The sequence below is a fragment of the Cydia pomonella genome, chromosome 7, assembly GCF_033807575.1.
Source record: "Cydia pomonella isolate Wapato2018A chromosome 7, ilCydPomo1, whole genome shotgun sequence".
Taxonomy (NCBI): Eukaryota; Metazoa; Arthropoda; class Insecta; order Lepidoptera; family Tortricidae; genus Cydia; species Cydia pomonella.
This window is the reverse complement of record NC_084709.1, coordinates 11,820,481-11,842,952: the sequence shown is the minus strand read 5'-3', so window position 1 is coordinate 11,842,952 and position 22,472 is coordinate 11,820,481. Positions and strand designations below refer to the sequence as shown.

The 22,472-nt window shown below is 39.5% G+C and overlaps 1 protein-coding gene across 1 annotated transcript; it reads left to right on the top strand.

The window, feature by feature from the left end:
• Positions 1-1,497: 1,497 nt before the first annotated feature.
• On the top strand, positions 1,498-15,930 carry LOC133519810 (guanine nucleotide-binding protein-like 3 homolog). Its single transcript, XM_061853920.1, has 9 exons — positions 1,498-1,658; positions 2,016-2,305; positions 5,624-5,810; positions 6,484-6,708; positions 6,893-7,076; positions 7,579-7,801; positions 8,878-8,985; positions 9,443-9,607; positions 15,554-15,930. The coding sequence occupies exons 1-9, from the start codon at positions 1,640-1,642 to the stop codon at positions 15,887-15,889; spliced, it is 1,737 nt and encodes a 578-aa protein (XP_061709904.1). The 5' UTR covers positions 1,498-1,639; the 3' UTR covers positions 15,890-15,930.
• The last annotated feature ends 6,542 nt before the right edge of the window (positions 15,931-22,472 follow it).

Below are 22,472 nucleotides of genomic sequence, written 5' to 3'. Positions count from 1 at the left end.
AAATTGGTTTGAACGAGATCTAGTAAGTAGTTTTTTTTTAATACGTCATGAAATTTAAAAAAATATATTTTTTTCATCATACCCATACGTGTGGGGTATCTATGGATAGGTCTTCAAAAATGATATTAAGGTTTCTAATATCATTTTTTTCTAAACTGAATAGTTTGCGCGAGAGAACCTTCCAAAGTGAAAAAAAGTGTGTCCCCCCCCCACCCCTGTAACTTCTAAAATAACAGAATGAAAAATCAAAAAAAAAATATATGATATACATTACCATGCAAACTTCCACCGAAAATTGGTTTGAACGAGATCTAGTGAGTAGTTTTTTTTTTAATACGTAATAAAATTTAAAAAATTTTTTTTTCATCAAACATATACGTGTGGGGTATCTATGGATAGGTCTTCAAAAATGATATTTAGGTTCCTAATATCATTTTTTTCTAAACTGAATAGTTAGCGCGAGAGACACTTCCAAAGTGGTAAAATGTGTGTCCAAAGTGGTAAAATGTTGAACAAGATCTAGTAAGAAGATTTTTTTATAATACGTCTTAAATTGTACGGAACCCTTCATGCGCGAGTCTGACTCGCACCGCACTTGGCCGCTTTTTATTTAAACTTTATTGCTCAATATAACACATAAAGTACAAATTGCGAGCTTAATGCCTAAAGGCATTCTCTACCAGTCAACCATCAGGCTAAACAGAAAACTACATAAATATACTAAAATTAAATATACATACATATATATTAATTTATGTACCCAGTGCTTTTACTATGACTACGATGGACAATTAACCAGAGAGCTTGTCGAAAAAGTGCTTGCGTATCATGCGCTTGGTTTGAGCCTGTCTGATGTTGAGTAGGAGATCATTCCAAAGCCGGATCGCCTGAACGTTAAAGGAGTTAGAGACAAAACCAGAACTATGACAAGGAACAGTAAGCTTGAGACTACGGGACTCGCGAAGGCTGCAACCTGTTCGGGCAGTTATAAAATGAAATTTGATGATGATTATTTGATGATGTTGAGCTTAGAGCACTATATCGCTAGAGTCACACCAAGATAGCTCTTAAACGATTTTGATAGCCCAAACTGTGCAAGTGCTATTTTAAGCGTCAAACTTCTAAGAAATTCTGACGTATAAATAACGGGTGTGTAATGCGTAACGGTGTATTTATGTATTTACATTGTACCAATTTCATAGTGGCATATGGTGATGTAATTTGCATAATCGGAAGTCAACTTTACGCAAAATTAGGTTGTCTCGATCCAATTAATAGAAATCGCCTCTATCTTTACTAATGTTAACTAAATTTCTAAGTGCCCCCTAACTATATACTTACTTTACTCTTTGCCCCTAACCCTTGTCGTTAACTTTGTAATAATAACTGAGTAAATATTTTTAAATATCAAAATGTGCGCACTCCTAACATTAGTAGAAAAATACACTTTACAAGTGTCACGTGTCGTGATCGGTGTTGTGACACTGACAGCTCACATGTGCATGCTTTCTTTTGGCAAAATGTCAGTTACCGAATGGAATAAATAAAGAATATTCCTTAATTTCCTCAGTATTTAAACTAATTTGATTACTGATTAGGAGTTTAATAATAAGCATTACATTACTCGTCGTAAAGAACAATGGCAAAGTTCAAATTAAGTAAGTACTAGCAGTAAATTAATATCTATTTTTGAAACTCTGTAACTATTTCTCTTTTATACGACTACAATATCACCTAATGGGGCTGTGTTAATACACTCGTAAGATCGTTCATTTATTGTGGAATATTGTAATAAATTGAATATAGCCTAATACATTTTAATGCTGATGTTATAGGTTATCTTGCACATGCAATATGCAATTTATTCCTACAATACTATTGTTTGAATACTCCTTAGATTGTGTAATTCTGATTTAATTCAGAGAGTAAAATAAGATTATGGTTATGGCATTCACGATTATCCTGATAAAAATAATGTTAAGTAGAATTTCATTAACATCGCAATAATGTTACAGAAAAGCCGTCCAAAAGGCAACCAGCGCGCCTGCGCTACAAAATAGAGAAAAAGGTAAAAGAACACAACAGAAAACAGAAAAAGGAGGCAAAGAAGAGCAACAAATCCAAGAAGCCAAAACCTGTTCAGATTCCAAATGTGTGTCCGTTCAAGGAAGACATCTTGAAAGAAGTTGAAGCGGTGAAGAAACACAAAGAAGAAGAAAGGCAGAAGAGGAAAGAGTTGGCAAAGCTGGAGAAACAAAAGAAAGTGGAGGAAAAACAAAACAGCAAAGTCAGCATGAATTCTTTGGTAAGTATTTTAAACATACTTGCAACACTTCACTTAAGAGATACATAACTAACAATGTAATAAAATCTTGCAAGTAAATTAACACAACTTTGAATAGTAATACCTTATCAAATTTGAAACATTTATACAATAACTTGGTACCAACAAGCCTCAGATCATAGAAGGTACTCGATATCTAACGGAGGCATGGCACATGCCAGATTGTGGCCATACCGTGTCCGCCGTCGACAGTCGGAATTTAGCTGTCATCGAAAAATGTGTGAGTCAATTTTCTTAAAATGCCTTTGTTTCGTGTCGAAATAGGAGTGCATCCAAAAACTATACGGATGAGGGAGTTACATACCACATGTGGGTACATTTTTTTCTTTCTATAGGAGTTGGAAGATTTAGTAACTTTTTAGTACTTTGGAGAACAATTTCTCCCAATAGGTTGAGTTTGGGCAGCTAAAAAAAATACGTGTCCGTTATTTTAGACTACTCTATAACAGATTATTAAAATGAATCAAATCGGAGTCGGACAGTTGGGTACCCTTCCTTGTAAGTATAATCAAATATGTTCATGCTTGCAAAAATATAATTTAACATAATTTGCTTTCGCAGTTCTTCATACCTCTATGTAATATTCGGATTCTGGTGGCAACATATGCTATAATATAATAAAGAAATTTCATTCAAAAATTCATTGTAACTATTTTATTAATGTAACCCTCGTTTTTACTCCTTTTTGTGAAGTACAATCCAGGCGAGTGCTCGCGTCTAACGACAATTCCAAAGTAAACAATTTAAACAAACAGTAAATAAAATCCATTACAGACAGTACAGAAGATTAGGCACTCCAAAATTAGAGACATGACAAAAATTATAGACACACTAAGCCAGGCCCAGAAACAAAAATGGAGATGGGCTGGCCATGTCGCTAGATTACAAGACGGAAGATGGACCTCTGAAGCGACAGCCTGGAAAGGGCCCATTGGTAAGAGGACTAGTGGACGGCCAGTGGCACGCTGGTCAGATGACATAACGAAACTGGCAGGGGCCAGCTGGATGTGGGAGACCCAAGACAGAAAGAAGTGGAGGGTTCTGGAAGAGGCCTTTACCTCTTAAGGGTTCTGGTGTCTTATCTCACAAAAAAATATATTAGGTTTAAGATCCTAGGTTAAGTATTTTTAGGGTTCCGTAGCCAAATGGCATAAAACGGAACCCTTATAGTTTCGCCATGTCCGTCTGTCTGTCTGTCTGTCTGTCTGTCTGTCTGTCTGTCTGTCCGAGGCTTTGCTCCGTGGTCGTTAGTGCTAGAAAGCTGAAATTTGGCATGAATATATAAATCAATAAAGCCGACAAAGTCGTACAATAAAATCTAAAAAATTAATTTTTTTTAGGGTACCTCCCCTACACGTAAAGTGGGGGTGAAATTTTTTTTTCGCTTCAACCCTAGAGTGTGGGATATCGTTGGAAAGGTCTTTCAAAACTAATAGGGGTTTTCAAGAAACATTTTTTGATAAAGTGAATATATTCGGAGATAATCGCTCCAAAAGAAAAAATCAATGTGTCCCCCCCCCTCTAACTTTTGAACCATAGGTCCAAAAAATATGAAAAAAATCGTGGAAGTAGAACTTAAGAAAGACATTAAATGAAAACTATAGCGGACATGATCAGTTTAGCTGTTTTTGAGTTATCGCATAAAGTTTTCCCTTCATAGTAAAAAGCCTTATTTTAATTAGGTACTGATTATGCAAATTTGCCTATTTGTTTAACTCAAGTGAAAGGTAGCGTTTCATCCCTTGGTTAACAATTTACTATACTTTAAGGTCCAGTTTAGCTTATTGTGACGGAAGAGTAACTACGGAACCCTACACTGAGCGTGGCCCGACATGCTCTTGGCCGGTTATATATTTTGTAATATTTTCACCCAGAAATAAAAGGCTTTTTTATTTTATTTTAATTTAATAAAATCCATTACTAAAATTTTAAAACAATGAATCAATAAATTCATTAATGAATTATTAATTTTTGATTAGCATAAAAAAAGCTTTCTGATCATGGAACATATTTTTATTAAAAGCCTTAGTATTACATTTTATAAATAAAAACCTTTGTGGCAGAACATGGATCGACTGATATACCTTACTCCTACCTTGAAAATCATAGCTCGAAAATAAGGTCAAATATTTAAAGGAATATACAAATACAAATAATTTATTGACAACAGTATAGTAGTGGTAGCACTTAAAGACTAAGGATTAAGGATAAGTTTACAAATGCCTGAACTAGGAGTTCCTGTGTTTCAGGCAGAATAGGACCATATTAATTAATTTGTAATTATTCACTTAATTATAGACTATAGTACACAATAAAAATCTGGTAAGGTGATAACCTTAACAAAATAACTTATTTAAGTATTCTATATCAAAGAACAGTAAGTAATCATTTTACGTATGTCATTCCTGGGGTAATCCATGGTTTTATGTTAAAATTCTTGCTATTTAGACGTGTATTATAAGTGTTAAGTAATATTGCTTGTAGGACATTTTTAATCAAGTAGAGCATACTATTTTCTGCATCAGCAGCATATAAATTAAGTCAATGGCAATTATTACTTAAAACAAAACGTTTTAATGTCAACACAACAAGGTCATGTTCAGATCATATAAAATATCGATAGCTGTTACTTTATCGACTTTTCCTCCCTCTAGTGGCGCCGCTCTCGTTTCTTACTCCGCGCGGTTTGTCCAATCACAGCGCGTGAGTTGGTTGTCTGGCCACTCTGGCCACACCCTCAATTATGTGGTGGGGGACAGTTGGAGACAACGAGACTCATTGAAATTATGCTTCGTTATAAATCTCCTTAATCTATTCAACAAGCCAATCTAAGATGAAGCCAGAAGATGAATAGTGGAAGTCTTTGGCAGTTACTATTAGTCGCCTCAAAGATTGGGCTCATGTACAGTCAGCAATAAACAAGAGTGTTTTTAAATTAAAAATTAAATGTTTGACTGAAACTCAACATTGCCTTTTGATATGCCATGCCATGTGTCCTGCCATGACCGGGTGGTCTAGTGTAAGCTGAAGATGCCGGTTTGATTTCCGCCTCGGCCACTGTTTATAATTTAAATGTGACCGTAGTTACGAGTATGTAGAAAGAGACCAATTTTCTATTTTTGTCAAAGTAACTTAACCGTAACTCAGTGGATTTGGTTGTTTTCTGCATAAGTACAGTCATATAGTAGTGTGACTACTAAAAAAATCAAAATCTAACACTATTCTTTAAAAAAATCGTTTGTTCCGTAGTTTAATAATTTAAAATATTTTTTTCAACAGGTAACAAATGCTGAAGCTCGTGGCAAAGTCCATGATGCTTTCAAAGGTGGTGCAGAAAATGATGATGTGGAGTTCGGCAAGGACAGGAAACAAGAGAACTCACTTAAGACTTACTATAGAGAGTTCAAGAAGGTTATATCGGAGGCTGAGGTCATTTTGGAAGTGGTTGATGCACGAGACCCTTTGGGTAAGGTTTTCTCGACATTGCAGTATGTCTGACTATTTTTGCTATTTAAAATGAGGAGTGTTTTTTCAAATGGACTTATTACTCTATGAAAACCAGACAATATTAAGCCCTTTTGAAAAGACACTCTTCAAATGGCTTTAGTATAGCATAGTATGAACCCAAGAAAACACAAATTAATCAAAGTTTATTATAAACGAACTTCTGCATATTAATTTCCACCCCCTCTACACCTTAAAGGATAATTTCAGGATAAAACTACTCTAATGCCCTACGAGGTTGTCCCGCCGAGTTTCTTGCTTGTCCCATATTAGGATACCCTCCTATAATTTAGGAGGGATTTAAATCTTCTCTGGTCAGAGGTGTCGAGTTAGAGCTGGCGTAGCTTTATTTGACGTTCATAAGCGTATTGTAATATGCCTACTTGAATAATAAACTATATTTATCTTTACCTGGGATGCAAACTATCTCCACACCATATTTCATCTAAATTGCTTTAGTAGTTTAAAGCATGAAGAGGTAACAGAACAGATAGAGTTACTTTCGCCCCCAGGGTTCCACCAATTATTGTAACTGGCTCATGCATGTTAAAAATGATGATCTGTAAAAAATCTCTTGGAGATATATAGTCATCTGAAATAATAATTGATGATTTAATTTGTCAACGTTTATCCAGGAACCCGCTGCACACAAGTAGAAGAGGCTGTCAGAGATGCCGGCAAGCGACTAGTCTTAGTCCTGAACAAGGCAGACTTAGTGCCCCGCACCAACCTGTCTGCTTGGCTCAAATACCTCCGCCGCTCTGCCCCCGCCGTGCCCTTTAAGGCTTCAACACAAGACCAGCAACATAATTTGGGGAGGAGGAAAATGAAACATATTGTTAAAGAGAAGGAGATGAAAGGTAATTTGGTTTAGGTTAAGTGATTTTAATGAGATGTCGCCCTTAAGAAGGCGGCACCACATCACAATGTTTGCAAAATGGTGCCTGCCTTTATAATTTCCACGGCAAAATTGTAATTAAAGCAAGTTGGTTAGTGTTCATCCTTCTAAATTCTGCTAAATATATTTTTTATTATAATTTTCAGGAGGAGCTTGTGTAGGCGCAGAGTTGCTAATGAGTCTCCTGGGTAACTATTGCCGCAACAAAGGCATCAAGACTTCCATCACAGTGGGTGTGGTTGGGCTGCCCAATGTTGGGAAGAGCTCCATCATCAACAGTCTGAATCGCTCTAAGGCATGCAATGTGGGCAGTACTCCTGGAGTCACTAAGTAAGTTTTTAGGGTTCCGTAGCCAAATGGCAAAAAACGGAACCCTTATAGATTCGTCATGTCCGTCTGTCTGTCCGATTATGTCACAGCCACTTTTTTTATTTTAATTTTACAACAAGTTTCAACTACCTAAATGGTGCAAGCTAAGTGAACGAAAACGAAAAAATAATAATAACAAGAGTGTAATGACACCACGGTGAAGTGTGGGTGATACATTAGGAAGAGCTCCATTATCATCAGTATTCCAGGAGCCAAGCAGTCCAACCCAGGGAGGAATTGGAGGAGGAGGCCTTATTCGGATAAGTCTGGTTTCGTCACAATATTTCCTTTCACCGAAAAACTATATTTCGTATACGATCCCGTGTTTCATTCGAATCAAACCTACGTACTTCCTTTGTATTATGTAATATTACTTCATATATACGTAAATATACCTTGACGTATAGGCTCAACACAAGATATATTTTTCTTTTTAAAAACAATTTAAAATAATCTTTCACAGGCAAATGCAGACTGTCCAACTAGACTCCAAGATCAAGATCCTAGACAGCCCGGGCATAGTGTTCACCGCCGGAGCAGAGAGTGACTCCTCCGTGGCGCTCAAGAACGCCATCCGAGTGGGCAGCCTTAAGGACCCCGTGACTCCGGCGACTGCCATACTTCAGCGGGCTAACAAAGCTACCCTTGTTGATCTGTATATGATACCGGAGTTCAGCACACCACAGGTAATATAAAAACGCTATTGTGAGCCCTACTAGACTCGAGTTTTAGGGGTCTAAATTTGTCAGCAAAAACGACTGAGGGTTTATTTTATTTCATTTCGGCCGATTTCCGCAACTCGACAATAGGGTTGTTTCCAATTTTTTAAAACGCTTGTATTACGTTCTATATTAACTAAAACTTGCCCTAAAATTCAACTTTTATACTAAAAACGGCTTTAAATATGTTAAATTAACAAAATATATTTTGACAGATGCTTTCGCGCCCAAAACGCTCTTTGAAAATTGTGTGACGTCACAGTTTACGGTTTGACACATAACTACATACACACGTAGAAGATACGAACCGTCAACTGACATTTGTCATTTGTTGTTTATCGCCTAACTGTCAACAGTGTCAATCCGAGAGTTGTGACGTCATCAGAATCGTCAAAGACGTTTCGAGTTTGGTCACGTGATGTGTGCCAAAAGATATTTTAAATTCAATATTTACAAAAATATGGTCATTACAGGTCCCCTAAAAGTAGTTTAACATGTTCTTATAATCCAAAAGAATTTATTGGGATACAATTCTGCCCTAAGATTTGTAGATGGAAGCAACCCTTTTAGCGCAGGGGTGTATTTACCCTAGGGCCAAGGGGGCCATGGCCCGGGGCGGGAGACTGCAAAGGGCGGCTAAGCAAAGCTTGTACTATGGGTCATCATCCTGTTCTAGCTGGTTTCGGCCACGGCGACTGGGTGTGTACTAGCTATTGGGAGCGACGATCGTGAGCTTTCAGGTGGCTATCAAATTGCTTTATTTCTATAGTAAATTTTTTCGCGCTCGCTTCGCTCGCGTTCTTATTTAGGTTCTTAATTTTCGCCCATTTAGGTTCTTTATAAGCGTTAGCTTAAGTAATTATTAAAATTAAAACATTTGCTATTATTAATAAAATTAAAACATTTTAATCATTGATCACTTAATATGACGGCGAATCTAATTGGCCCGGGGGCGCCAATTATTTAAATACGCCTCTGAATTAGCGTCTATTTTACCCTTCTTTCATTTGAATGTTGATTTATGGAGGTCCGGTGCTTCGCAGGAATTCTTCGCGTCGGTGGCGTCGCGCATGGGCCGCTACAAGAAGGGCGGCGTGCCCGACCAGGACGCCGCCGCCAGAATCCTGCTCAATGATTGGAATACGGGCAAGGTATGAACATTGTACCTATAAGGCAATAAAATTAAGTGAGAAAGCTGTAGATCGCTATAGACATCGAGTGCGAGCGAGACAGCCAACGTAATGATGTATGACTCTGCCAGTACGTTGATTTTGTCCCCACAATAAGATTAACACTAAATAATAAATTAACTGATTAGTAATTAATAAATTAACTGACTATTGGTGCCACTATGTGTTTGCAATAAGGTTTATAAGTTGTCATACATCCGTTTTACGTACGTTTCAAAGGAGGAGGTTCGTAATTCGTCACGATGTATGTTCCCCAATCTGTTTCTTTTTACTCTCGCATTTTAAGTAGGTTTTGTAATATTACACTTTCTATAGAAAAGCACTGTTTCTTGACGTTTTATTGAAGAAACACTTTACATCCTCGTCACCTAATTTCTGTAAGGTTGTCCCATAGTAAAAATAATATTTATATACCCAGGTCCGCTACTACACCGAGCCCCCAGAGACGATGGATTCGGAAATCCACGTGGACGCCAAAATCGTATCAGCCGCTGCCGAGGAGTTCGACATCAACGCCTTTGAAGCCATGGAGACTGAAGTCATGGACGCCCTCAATGATGGAAACACTACTGAAGCCATTAAGGTAAATTGAATCCTATGGTATTAAGATAAAGTATAGAATTATATGCATTCTCAGTCGCAACTCAGTTGTTCGGTGCGATCAGTTAAGACCAGTGGAACTATGAGTGAAAAGCGCTCAACGATGGAAACATTGCAGACACTATTAAGGTAAACTATCCAATTAGCCAGGTCCACACAGAGCGAGCATACGTCATCTGTGTGGACCCGCCTATTATGTAAACATCAGGTCAGTGGGGGGAAACTGCAGCGTTCGGGCGTTCTCGGCTCAGCATTGCTATGAGCAATTATTAGCACAACCACAGATAAGATAATCACCTCAATTTTGACAACCCTAAATAGCCGAAAGGGATAGTACCATAATAGTACATTACGATACAAGTGCGAAAAATAGGAAATTCGAAACGAGTGGCGATAAATTAAAACACGACCGAAGGGAGTGTTTTAAATCGACACGAGTTGCGAATTACCTATCCGCACATGTATCGTACAACGTTTTACAGTACATATGGCCCTTTAAATGTTCGACACAGTAACATAATATGCTACTTCTCGCACTAGTGCTATAAAGTAGCCCCATATGTACTGTAAATAATATTTATAGTCAATTACAGTCTCAGTTGTCGGATTCTCAGCATGGTTTCCGACCCGGTTATAGCACAACCAGTAACTTGTTAAACTACGTGTCTCAAGTAATACCGGAAGTGGATAGTGGGGGGCAAGTTGATTCCGCTTATTTCGATTTCCGAAAGGCATTTGATGTCGTTGACAACGACATCTTGCTGAGAAAACTAGCAGGCGTCAGATTTACCCCTCATCTGCTCAATTTCTTTGCAAGTTATATGAGTAACAGACGTCAGTTTGTTGAATACGCGGGATGTAGGTCGAAACCGTACTTCGTTAGATCGGGAGTAAGTCAAGGGAGTAACCTTGGCCCTCTGGAGTTTATTATCATGGTCAATGACTTGCCTCGGGCTATTAGTAATGCAGGATGCTTTTTATTTGCCGATGATTTAAAAATGTATCTGCCCATCAAAACTACTGCAGACTGTGAGGCTTTTCAAAGGGACATAGATCGAGTAGTTTCATGGAGCGAGGGTAACAAGTTAAGCTTCAATACATCGAAGTGCATAACTATTACTTTTACTCGAAGTCACTCCCCCATCCTCTATGACTACGTAATCAACGACACAAAATTAAAAAGAGTGACAGAAGTTAAGGATTTAGGAGTGAAATTCAAATCTGATATGAGGTTTCGGGATCATATCGCCGTTATTGGTAAGAAAGCATACAGAATGCTGGGATTTATACTTCGTCGTTCCAAGGGTTTTACCAGTATAGGAGCAATCATCGCTTTATACAACGCGCTGGTTCGCAGTAGCCTCGAATGTAACGCGGTCATCTGGGCTCCGCCCAAAAATATCAACTAATGGTGGAGCGCATTCAGAATAAGTTTATTCGATTCTTGTATTTGAGGAAGTATGGAGTATATCCGTTTTACCCCCTCATGTATCCAACTCTATTCGTCTTGGGCATGGTGGGTTACAATGAACTGCAGGCGCGTAGAGATTTATGTCTGGCAGCATACGTATTCAAAATACTCAGAGGCAAAACTTATAACAGCGTAGTCCTGAGTGGGTTGAGTCTGTGTGTCCCGGATAGGTATGTCTGGCGCCGCCGCCGAGCACGGCTTCGGGTGGTGCCGCGCGGGCGCACGGACCTGCTCGGTAAGGCTCCGCTGACTCGAGCATTGCGCACCCTCAATTTAATTGCCGAAAATATTGACTTGTTTTCGTGTTCGATAAATGAGTTCACAAAGTCGGCATTGTACATTATATGTTATAGGCGTAACGATTATTATTATTATCGTATGGCTTTATCCTCGTTATAAGCATTTTACATTATAGTTTTTATATTATAAATCTATATCTAAGTTTAATAGCCAATCCCTGGCACCCGCTGTAAGCTCATAGAGTTCTTCAACTCTTCCAGCATACCGTCTCCGAGGACACTCTTCTACTATATGCGCAATTGTTTGGTCCGGCGCACCGCAGTCGCAACCAGGCGAGGTCTTGTAGCCCCACTTGTGCAGAGTATGATTACATCGGCCAACTCCCGTCCTGATGCGGTTGAGAGACACAAAGATCTTCCGTTGCTCATTGAATCCTGGTGGCTCTTTAGTTGGATCCAGGACAGCGTTGCCTAAACTCTGTGCATCCCATTGGTCTTTCCATTCTGTGGAAATACTGTACGTTTCGGGACCCTGAAACTTGCGGTTAGACCAGAATGGTCTGCGAGATGGCAGCCTCATATTAGGGAGATTGTCTAACGTTCTCCTTATGGGGAGCGACGGTTTTTGTGCTTTCACCCACTCTCTAGAGGCGGCGTAAGTTCTTCTTAATTCTGGTGGCGCAATGTGGGACAATACTGGCAGCCATTGAGAAGGTGTGGGCATTAGGTTACCAGTTATTGTACGCATAGCTCTATTGAGGTGTACGTCGATTTTGCTCGTATGTGCGCTTTTGTACCACACCGGGGCACCGTACTCCGCTGCAGAATAGACGAGGGCCAAGCTGGAAGTACGCAGTACACCTCCTCGTGCACCCCATGACGTTCCCGCGAGTTTGTTTATTAGGTTTACCCTACTTTTCACTTTCTGGCTTAAGCTATCTAGGTGGGGCTTGTAGGTAAGTGACCGGTCCAGAGTAATTCCCAGGTATTTCGGGGTAAAGTTATGCTGAAGCTTCTTACCACAAAAAGTAACATTAATTTCCTTACTTGCCAAACTGTTGGATAAATGAAATGCGGCTACCTCCGTTTTAGTGGGATTTGGGCAGAGTCTCCATTTCACGTAGTACTCATTTAGGACTTGAAGATCTCGCGTGAGCGTCGCTTGGCCAGTTTCGAAGTCCCTGGTCTGGGTGGTGAGGGCAAGGTCATCAGCATAAACAAATTTATCGCATTGCGTCGGTGGCATATCACGAGTGTAGATGTTAAAAAGCAGAGGAGCCAAGACCGAGCCCTGAGGAAGTCCATTTTTTAATAGTTTATAGCGACTTTCCTTTTCACCGAGATGAACTTTAATTTCGCGTGGTCCAAGCATCCTTTTCAGAAGACGTAGGATTTTGGATGATTTTATTATTTGGCTGGCCTTGTACAAGAGGCCTCCTATCCATACAGTGTCGTATGCTGCTCGGAGATCCACAAACGCAGCCATAGTCTTCTCTCCTCGTTGAAAGCCAGCTTCTATGTGGGTAGTGACCGCGAGAACTTGATCCGTGCAGTTGCGCCCAGTGCGGAAACCCGCCTGTTCGATAGGGATTTCTTTATCAACAGTGTCCTTAAGGCGATTGTACAGCAAGCGTTCAAGCAATTTGTATGTGACACTCAATAAAGATATCGGCCTATAGTTTGCCGCGTCGTCTGGGGATTTTCCCGGCTTAAGAATTGCGATCACTTTTGACTTCATGAAGATTGATGGTAGAGTGCTGGTGTTAAAGATGTCATTGAAAAATTCGGCCAGCCAGCGGATAGCGCGTTTGCCCAGGTGAGATAGAAATTCAGGGTATATTTCATCAACACCGGCTGCCTTTCCACACTTCATCTGTTTTAAGGCCAGAAATACTTCATCCGGCGTAAAAGGGACTTCAAAATCGTCACATCGATGTTGTTCTTGCATGATGGCTTGGCTTTCTCGTTGGATGGTTTTAGTAAAAGCTTTATCGGCAAGAGCACTCTTTGTGATACGTTTCATCCGTTCCGCTATGTCATCCGGGCTGATAGGGAAATCTTGCTTCTGTGGTTCCGCAGCGCCCCCGAGTTTGCGAAGCAATGCCCAACTTTTTCTGCTCGAGTGAGTGAAATCCATGTTTTCGACGTTGGTCAGCCATTTTTGTCGGCGGCACTCATCTAGCTTTGAAATCAAGTCGTTCGCTGTATCAGTATCCTGCGAAGCCAGGAACCTCTGGTATATTTTTTCTATTTCAGGTGTCCATCCGGGGATGTATTCCTTGCGAAAGCCTCTGGGAACACATTTCTTGGCTGTGCTGCGCACTAACCCACAGAATCGCTTGTAGTTCGCCACGCTGGGTTTAATCCATCGGATGTTTGCGTCCATTTTTTGTTTGTAGTCTTCCCAATCGGCTTTATTAAAGTTCCAGCGTGATTTTGGCACAGATTTAACTAATGGCACCTCTAGACCTACTCGGATCAGGGCGGGACGATGTTGGCTATGTGGGAAGTCGTGTAAAATAGGCGTAACGATATATATAATTAAGGAATAAAGAAGATTGTTAAAATAGTTACACTATTGTATTAGGCTTAGTATCCTGTAAAAATAGTTGTAAGTGTGGTAAATAAATAATAATAATAATAAAGGGATAACATGATTCGTCCCTGAATCGCTGTCATAGTTCGGTTTTGTAGGAAGATTCCTTTCTGTACGGTTACTCTACCGTTACTTATTCTGTGATAAAGTGTAGAATTAAGTCTTGAACACATTGATCGATTGATGAAGGACTGTCTTTATGTTGCAATAAAACTTAAGGGGCTCCCTGGCGCCAATGACCTTCGATCTGAATCCCTTACTTGTCTAATGTTTTAGTAGCTTATCATATTAACAGCAACTGCTTTAAGCAATATGCTATCCCATATTAGTTAGAGTAGGGTGCTAAACGTTGTGTTTCCATTGTTGACTGGCAAGGGAAACGCAACTCCAGCTATTTCAAAAATCCTAATAAGTTCAGATATTAATATGTGGACTGAGGAGGTTCATAATTAGGAGTGAATCTATTCTTGATGTTTCTCTACTTATTGGCTTGTGTCGCGGCGTTCTCATAATGTATACTATATAGACAAGTAGATGTACTAGACCCCGACAATAGTCTACAGACTATAGAACGCCCCGACAATATAAATAATGGTATTGTGTGTATGTGGGGTAGGAGTGGTTAGTCCTACCTTATTGTCCTGTCGTAGTCTCGTCTATCTGCTTCGCTCTTTTGCCTCTCATGCACAATCTGTGGTTAAAGGTATTATATGATTACAACGATCACCAAGTGTTTACAGCTGAGTACGGTATTTTTTCGTATATCTATTTCCAAAGAGATAGCATCATCCATCAATAAACAAGAGTTACATATAAATCTATCAGTTAACTCTATTACACATGAGGACCATCTTACCCGGCCGGATAAAGGTTAAAAGTGCCAACTACCTACGTAGCTGCACATCCAAAGGGGTATACAGCAGCCGAAGCCGCCCCTTGCGTGTGGATAAAGGAGAACCTAGCAGACGAAGCTACAGAACTCCTAGCGCCAAACTCTGAAGTAACCGCTCCCCTTACCTGGAGCACCGAACAGCTAAACCAGCCATTCTATACACATTGATAAAGGAAGATCTTGCGGCCAAAGACACAGACTCCTACAGATCCATAAAACACCTAGTCCGCCTTAACTAAGATGGCCTCCAAACAGCTACCACGACGTAAATCGTGGCAAGCTCAACTCATACAAACTTACTGCTTCCACGGTAGTCACGTGGCAAGCCAGAACATGAATTAGTTAATTGTATAAGAAATAAATATATAACAAAGCGGTAAACACTAAACACTTAGCTATCTGTGGTCACCAACTCCACGCGTCGCCTTTATTCACTTTACTAACACTTGTTATCACAGTTCTAAACACTTGAAGCTCTAACGACAAAATGACCGTCAGTTAGCTACCACAGCGTATTAAAATCTTCATCTACCTACATCATTATCTATAAATAAGTAGAAGTTGCCAGAGCTGTCAGACTAGATTTAAACCTTCGCGACACGATCCGATCCGACTTAACTCGATCCGATCGATCGTCGCGACAGCTTGTCCATATTTATTTGTTGTTGTGTAAGGGTATTTAAATGTTTTGGTATTTTAGTCTCTCCATTATAGTTTGTGTTTTTCCGCAGATCACCAGCACAGGCCCAGTCAAAGCGCTAGACGAAATGCAAGTCGACGAGGACGAATCGAGTCTTCTCCCTAAGACCCTCAACATAAGGTCCAAATTAAGCAAAGACCGTTCTGAAGCTAAGCGTGCCAAGGTCGACCCTGAAATGCTCCTGGAAGGCAACACCAGGCTGAACAAATTAAGAAAACAGCAGTTTAAGAAAGATAAGAAGAAACACGCAAGGAATGAAAAGGTGGCAGTGAATCTAGCGGGTGTTCTAGAAAATGTCACCTTAACGTCTTTTAAAAATACGAGTAGAAAGGACGATTATAACTTTAAAGAGGACTTTGCTATGTAATTACTTTGAATAAAAGTTGTATACAAATTATGTATTTTTAATTTATTGTTTTTTTTTTCCTTGGAAGAAATAGATCGTTAAAATATACTTTAATAATATTACAATTCATGATTCGTCACGAGAAATTAGATTTAATAATTTATTTTCCTTTCAATTAAATTACATTAGTTTCAACTGACACGCCGACAATAATTAATTTCATATTCATAACGAATTACCTATTGTAGGCAACGTGTGTAGAAATATTAGGATCTTTCTATTTGTTCTTCTAGTCAATGGCGGAACAAATCAGATTACACACAATACATTTAAGAGTCTTCTCCATGAAACCGCATGGCATTTATTGCCTCCAAGCTAACTAATAATTAGATATTTCGACTGGCATGAACATTTTGCCCAAGTAAAGGTGCAATATTTTATACGTTTTATTGCACGTGCGTATTTTTGGTAATCCACACGATTTGGTTGGGTCAAAGTCAAACCTACTTACGAAATTTCGATTAAAAAGTGAAGTTTTACATAAGAGCTAATTTTATACCAAAATATGCGGCTTTCCTCCACTACACCTTACTCCGCATTGTAAAATATACACCTATATAGGGACCGTGCGCGTTGGAGGATCTGCCATCTTGTGGCCTGAATCGGAACCATAAACATGCACATGTACACGTCACGTGTTCTCTTGTGCATAGTAGGCTCTGTCATCTTGTGGGCTACATCGGAACAAAAAACATCACATTTACGCCTCGCGCCAAAAATCTGACGGCTCCTGTGCTGCCTCCTACAGTTCATGCACGCTCCCTATACCACTTCTGTCCGCGACTTCGTCTCTTCCCGTCCGATTCGAACTTTAAAATATTCGAATCGAGTTCGTGTTAATATTAACGTATTCACTGCCAGCAACCCGCCAGGCGGGCGCTCTGTTTGTTGTCGCTTTTCGCTACATACACGTTATTGGCTACGTTCGTAGCGCGCAGCACGTGCTGGAACTGAATTTGTTAAGTAGTATGTAGTATATTCATCATCAAATCAGCCGACAGACCGTTTACTGCTGGACATATGCCTCCCCCAAAGAATCTCCACAAAGACCGACAGTTCGTTGCTCTCATCCAAAGAGTCCCTGGGTTCAAACTCCAACTGTCGGTCCCCATTGTTGGGGTCTTGCTTTTCGGTGTGTGGTGGGCACTCATAACCCATTTACCCCAAGCGGCCGCCGGTTCTATAATTACTTACAGATAGGGTAACTACACTTATAGTCGATGTTAACTTGAATAGTTTTTGACAGTTAAGAATTGACCCTTATAATAGTTATGTATATGAAAATAACTGATACAAAACTGTTTGGAACATCAAAAAGATGTATTTTTGTGCTTCATCGATTTTGAAAAGGCATTCGACACCGTAAATCACCTGCTACTTATGGGAGTAATCTACCAAACAGACATTGACAGCAAAGACGCTAGAATACTTAAAAATTTGTACTGGAATCAGACTGCTCACATCATAGTCGGAAATATAGCCACCGAAGACTTAGAAATCTTACTAAAAGGAGTCCGTCAAGGATGTATTTTATCCCCAAGCCTTTTCAACTTATATTCTGAACGTACTTATCTTCTCAGAAGCCTTTGGGGTCGATATAGGAATTAAATGTAATGAGAAATATATTAATAATTTAAGATATGCAGATGACACCGTCCTGCTAGCAAATAGTGCTGAAGAATTACAACATCTATTAAACCGTTTAAATAAATCATTACAAGTTGAAAATTAACATAAGCAATATGGTAGTAAGCAAATCTAATACAACTCCACACGTTTTAAGAATAGTTAATACACCAATAGAGAATGTAGAAAAGTATAGGTATTTGGGCTGCTGGCTGAACGAGGACTGTGACATGGAGCAGGAAATACCTGTCAGGGTCGAGATTACGCGAAACGCCTTTATAAAAATGCAGTCTATATACACTAATAAGGATATCAACCTAAAGCTTCGTTGGAGACTTGTAAAGTGTTATGTACTGTCAGTGCTCTTCTACGGCTGCGAAACTTGGACTCTGAATAAAGCGATGGAAAAGAAAATAGACGCATTTGAAATGTGGCAATAGAGGCGCATGCTAAAAATATCCTGGACCGATAGAATTACGAGTGTGGAAGTGCTTGAAAGAATGAAGAAAAAGGTGGGGGTTTTGGTAACGGTGAAAAAAAAAGAAAATATCTTATTTTGGACATATATACAGAAATGGCAAAAATAATACATTACAACTAATATTGGAAGGAAAAATTGATGGCAAGAGGGGAAGGGGAAGAAGGAGATTCATCTGGCTTGACAACATTAAGAAATGGACGAACGTGAATAACGCAGCCATACTGGCAAGAATGGCCAAGAGCAGGAGAGAGATGGCAAAGGTGGTCGCCGACGTCGACGAAAGAAGAAGATATGAAAATAAGATAAGACCGAGTGAAAGAGCCCTTGAAGCCTTGCAGGAAAAAAAAATCATAAATGTCAAAAATTAATTCTTACGTTACTCCGACTAGCGACTATAATGCCCTCTTCATTGATTTATCCCTTCAATCTTAATGGCACTACACTCTAAGCTAACTCTACAAAGATTGCAGTGTGAGAGTGCGCCATCACTTTAAACGTCTAATTTTCACAGGAATTTGACGTTTTTGGTGGCCTTAGAAATATCCTGGTTGACTCTTTGCCTACTAAATTAGGGGCCAAGGAAATACTTTTAAAGGCCAATTATTCGATACTTTACCTTTCTTCGAGAAAAGTTACTCGTTAGTCTTTGTGACGTTGACAAAAAAAAATGTGTTTGGCCCATATATTTATTCTTTCGTTTTTTACTACACCAACAATATGTACTTTAAGTAATGAATTGTGGTTAACGTGCAGACGTGATAACAATTGGATGCTTATCAGCGAATAAAATTATTGCCGCCACGATAGTGTTGGTACGACACGTTTGAACAATTGTTAAAAGTAGGTATGCTTTCGGTCTGGCCAATCGGGTTAGGCCGAATCATCCTAACGAAGTAGGTAATGAAATTAAAAATTCGACAGTAGGTACAGTCGCCATCAGATATACGAGCGGCCAAGGTGTTCACAAATATCTGAACACGCACTCTAACGCCTTGACAATAGAGGTGTACTCAGATATTTGTGAGCACCTTGGCCGCGCCGATATATCTGATGGCGACTGTACAACATAAGTAGCTACCAACAGTTGAAACTTGGTAACTACCTTCTAGTCTAGACTACTAATAATATTAGTAGGAGGTTTTGATACGACAAGTTCATATCAAAACATCCTACTTGTCTTGCCCCTGCGGAGTATTTCTTTGTAACAACAACGTGTGCGGGCGAAGTGTTCAGAATGAACTGAACATTAGGTACTTTTTAAATTATAGGACCTTGTTTAATTAATAATCAGTGATTTTGAACACCGCTTTGCCTATATACCTATGTGTACCTAAAGTAAAGAGATCAAAACACAGATAGATTTTTCTAGAATATCTCCGTCGCGCTGTCGGGGCGGCTCCTAAAATTAGTGCGATAAGCTTAGGCGGCAACTACAGCTTAGGCGAAAGATCTCAAAAATCGAGGTTTCGTACTCGATTGTTTCCTCCTCCAAAACTTAACCAATTGTAACAATTTTTTTTGGGCTAATTAATAGAGTCAGACCAAGATAAGTTGGCAGCGATTTTGAGTGCAAGTGTTATTTTTAAACGTTTTAAACTTCTATGAAATTATGACGTTGGTGTTAGCACAGGCTGAGCTGTCAAAATCGCTGCCAACATAGCTTGGTCTGACTCTATCGGTTTTGAATACCATGTTTTACTTTGCGGCTAAGTCAATTAGGCCGTTTTTATAAAAAAAAACAGCAGTCAAACACAGATATTGATAATATTAATATATGTTGAAAAAAACATTGCTCTGGGAGGGTCAAATATAGGTCAAAAATCACGGAGAAAGCAGTAGAATTGTATGGTGAAATGCCGGTGGTCATTTCACCATACAATTCTCTTGCTTGCCTCTTAACAGTATTATTTCCTCCCAACTAGATATCCATTTACTGGATCTGTGTATTTTCAGTTTATTTTTTACTTATATTTGTATGACGATAACCTTGACTAACCTATGTTTCCCGCAATCGTAATAGTGAACAGTAGGTATTGATAAATTTATATAGGTAGGTAAGGTACTTTTTCCTTGTGTTATGTTAACCATATAACCATTAATTTATTTACTTACTGCTGTGGCCCATTGATGCGTCCAGAAGATCTTCGGCCATTTGGAACTAGAGAGAACAGAGCACGCTCTCCGGACTGCAGATCCTCACCCATCCGGACTACGTGCCCGAGCTATCGGAGTCTGGTGGCTGTCGTTTCTCCAATGATGTTCGGCTCGGACACCAGACTTTAATGAAACTGAACTTTTTTAAACTAACTTTAATCTGTGAAATAAATTGGATATGCCTAGTCTGAATAGTAAAAATGTTGTTTAATCATTAGCAAAGATATATGTAACTCGGTATGGGTATAAGAAAAAACGTGCCTCGGAAAAACGAAAAGATGGCGATATACCTTTGACCTATACTCAAGTAGTGGCGACACCGTTTGATATTTAAGACTATCAAAATACATAGGTACGTGAAAGAACATGGGTCAAATAGCCATCATATCAGCCCTTTATCGCTAACTGCTGAGCATAGGCCTCTCTTCCATCCAGTACGCCACTTGTCCCGGTCCTGAACTAATCTCATCCAGAAGTGACCCGCAATCTTCCGAATGTCGTTCACCCAACGAGCCAACGGACGCCAGGGGCTTCTTTTATCCGAAAGCGGCCACCATTCCGTTAACATTTTAGTCCACCTGCCATCACTCTGCCTAGAAACATGTCCCGCCCAACTCCATTTTAGTTTAGTAATGACGCAACCCACATCTAGCACCTTGGTGCGGCGACGTATCTCGTCATTCCTTACTCGATCTTGAAGCTTGATACCGAGCATGGCGCGCTCCTTGGCTCTCTGTCCTACACGGATGTAATGCACTGGTCTCTTTTGACTATCCGATCCATATCGTATATAGATCTAATAATTGACGTAGTTCAAATCGGGCTGATAGTTTATTTGGATATGATTTGTATATTGTAATGTTTTACAATCAGTATTATTTTCGCGTTGGTATGGTGTTTTACTCGGTATCAAAGTTTGTTTAACCTTCGTGCCTTTATTAGAGCTAGTGCACAGATTTGCGGTACATTTGCGATCAAATTGCGGGACTTGGGTGTAAAATGCGGTACTCCTTCACACAACCTAACTGGGTAGGGTATATTGGCCGTCAACAACAACGGGGTAGTACCAAGCCAAAAGCGTGTGTTTGCTCGTTAATACTCACGTTGCGTTATATTCAAATTAAAATCACGCGCTTTTACTTTATAACTAAACATTCGTTTCAGTGCTTTTTAATCTAGTCTAGCTTGAATACGGCATAATCTGCGTCCCGCGCGGCGCGGGCCCTTTGCGGGACGCATACTCGCTAGGGCTCCAGAAACGGGACGTCCCGCGTATGGTTGGCAACCCTACTTGGAGCCCTTGCAACGCACAAGATATCATGTCTTTTGTCAGCTCGTGCTCGGGTATCAATTCTGAACACGAGAGGCAAAACATCCACTTTGCCCCCTTGTAAAGCAAATAAAGATTGTTATCTTTATATATACATATATATATATAAATGCGCGTGTCCCAAAGAGTAAAGTAAGTATAGGAGTAGGTGTCCTAGTGTGTCCTGACTGACTGGCTAATTCATCAACGCAGAGCCGAAACTACAAAACCTAGAAAGTTGAATTACTGCACAATAGGTTTTATTTATAAAGTATACAAGTGATAAGAAGCGATTTTGAAAAATTCAACCCCTAAGGAATTTAAAAAGGGGTTGAAATTTTGTATACCGTTAAAATTATATTTTAAGCTAGGAACTTGAAACTTCGTAAAAGGTATAATATTAACATTAAAGAAAAGTAATATCAGCGTTTTTAGAAATTCATCCCCTAAGGGGATTAAAAAAGGGATGAAAGTTTGTATGGGGATCAAGGTTTATATATTAAGTTAGGAACTTGAAACTTCGTAATAAGACATTTCCACAAAATACGAGAAATGTAATTTCAGCGTTTTTGAAAATTCAACCCCTAATAGGTTTTAAAAAGGGGTTGAAAGTTTTTGACGGGGACGCCTTGAGTAAGGACTTCAAATTAGTAGGAACAGAAAATGTTAGAAAGTACGAAAAACTATTTTAGTGTTTTGAAAATTCACACCCGTATAGGGTTAAAAGCGGCCAAGTGCGAGTCGGACTCGCCCATGAAGGGTTCCGCACCATTTATAACGTATTAAAAAAACTACTTACTAGATCTCGTTCAAACCAATTTTCAAGAAGTTACGGGGGGGGGGGGGGACGACGACGACACATTTTACCACTTTGGAAGTGTCTCTCGCGCAAACTATTCAGTTTAGAAAAAAAATGATATTAGAAACCTCAATATCATTTTTAAAGGCCTATCCATAGATACCCCACACGTATG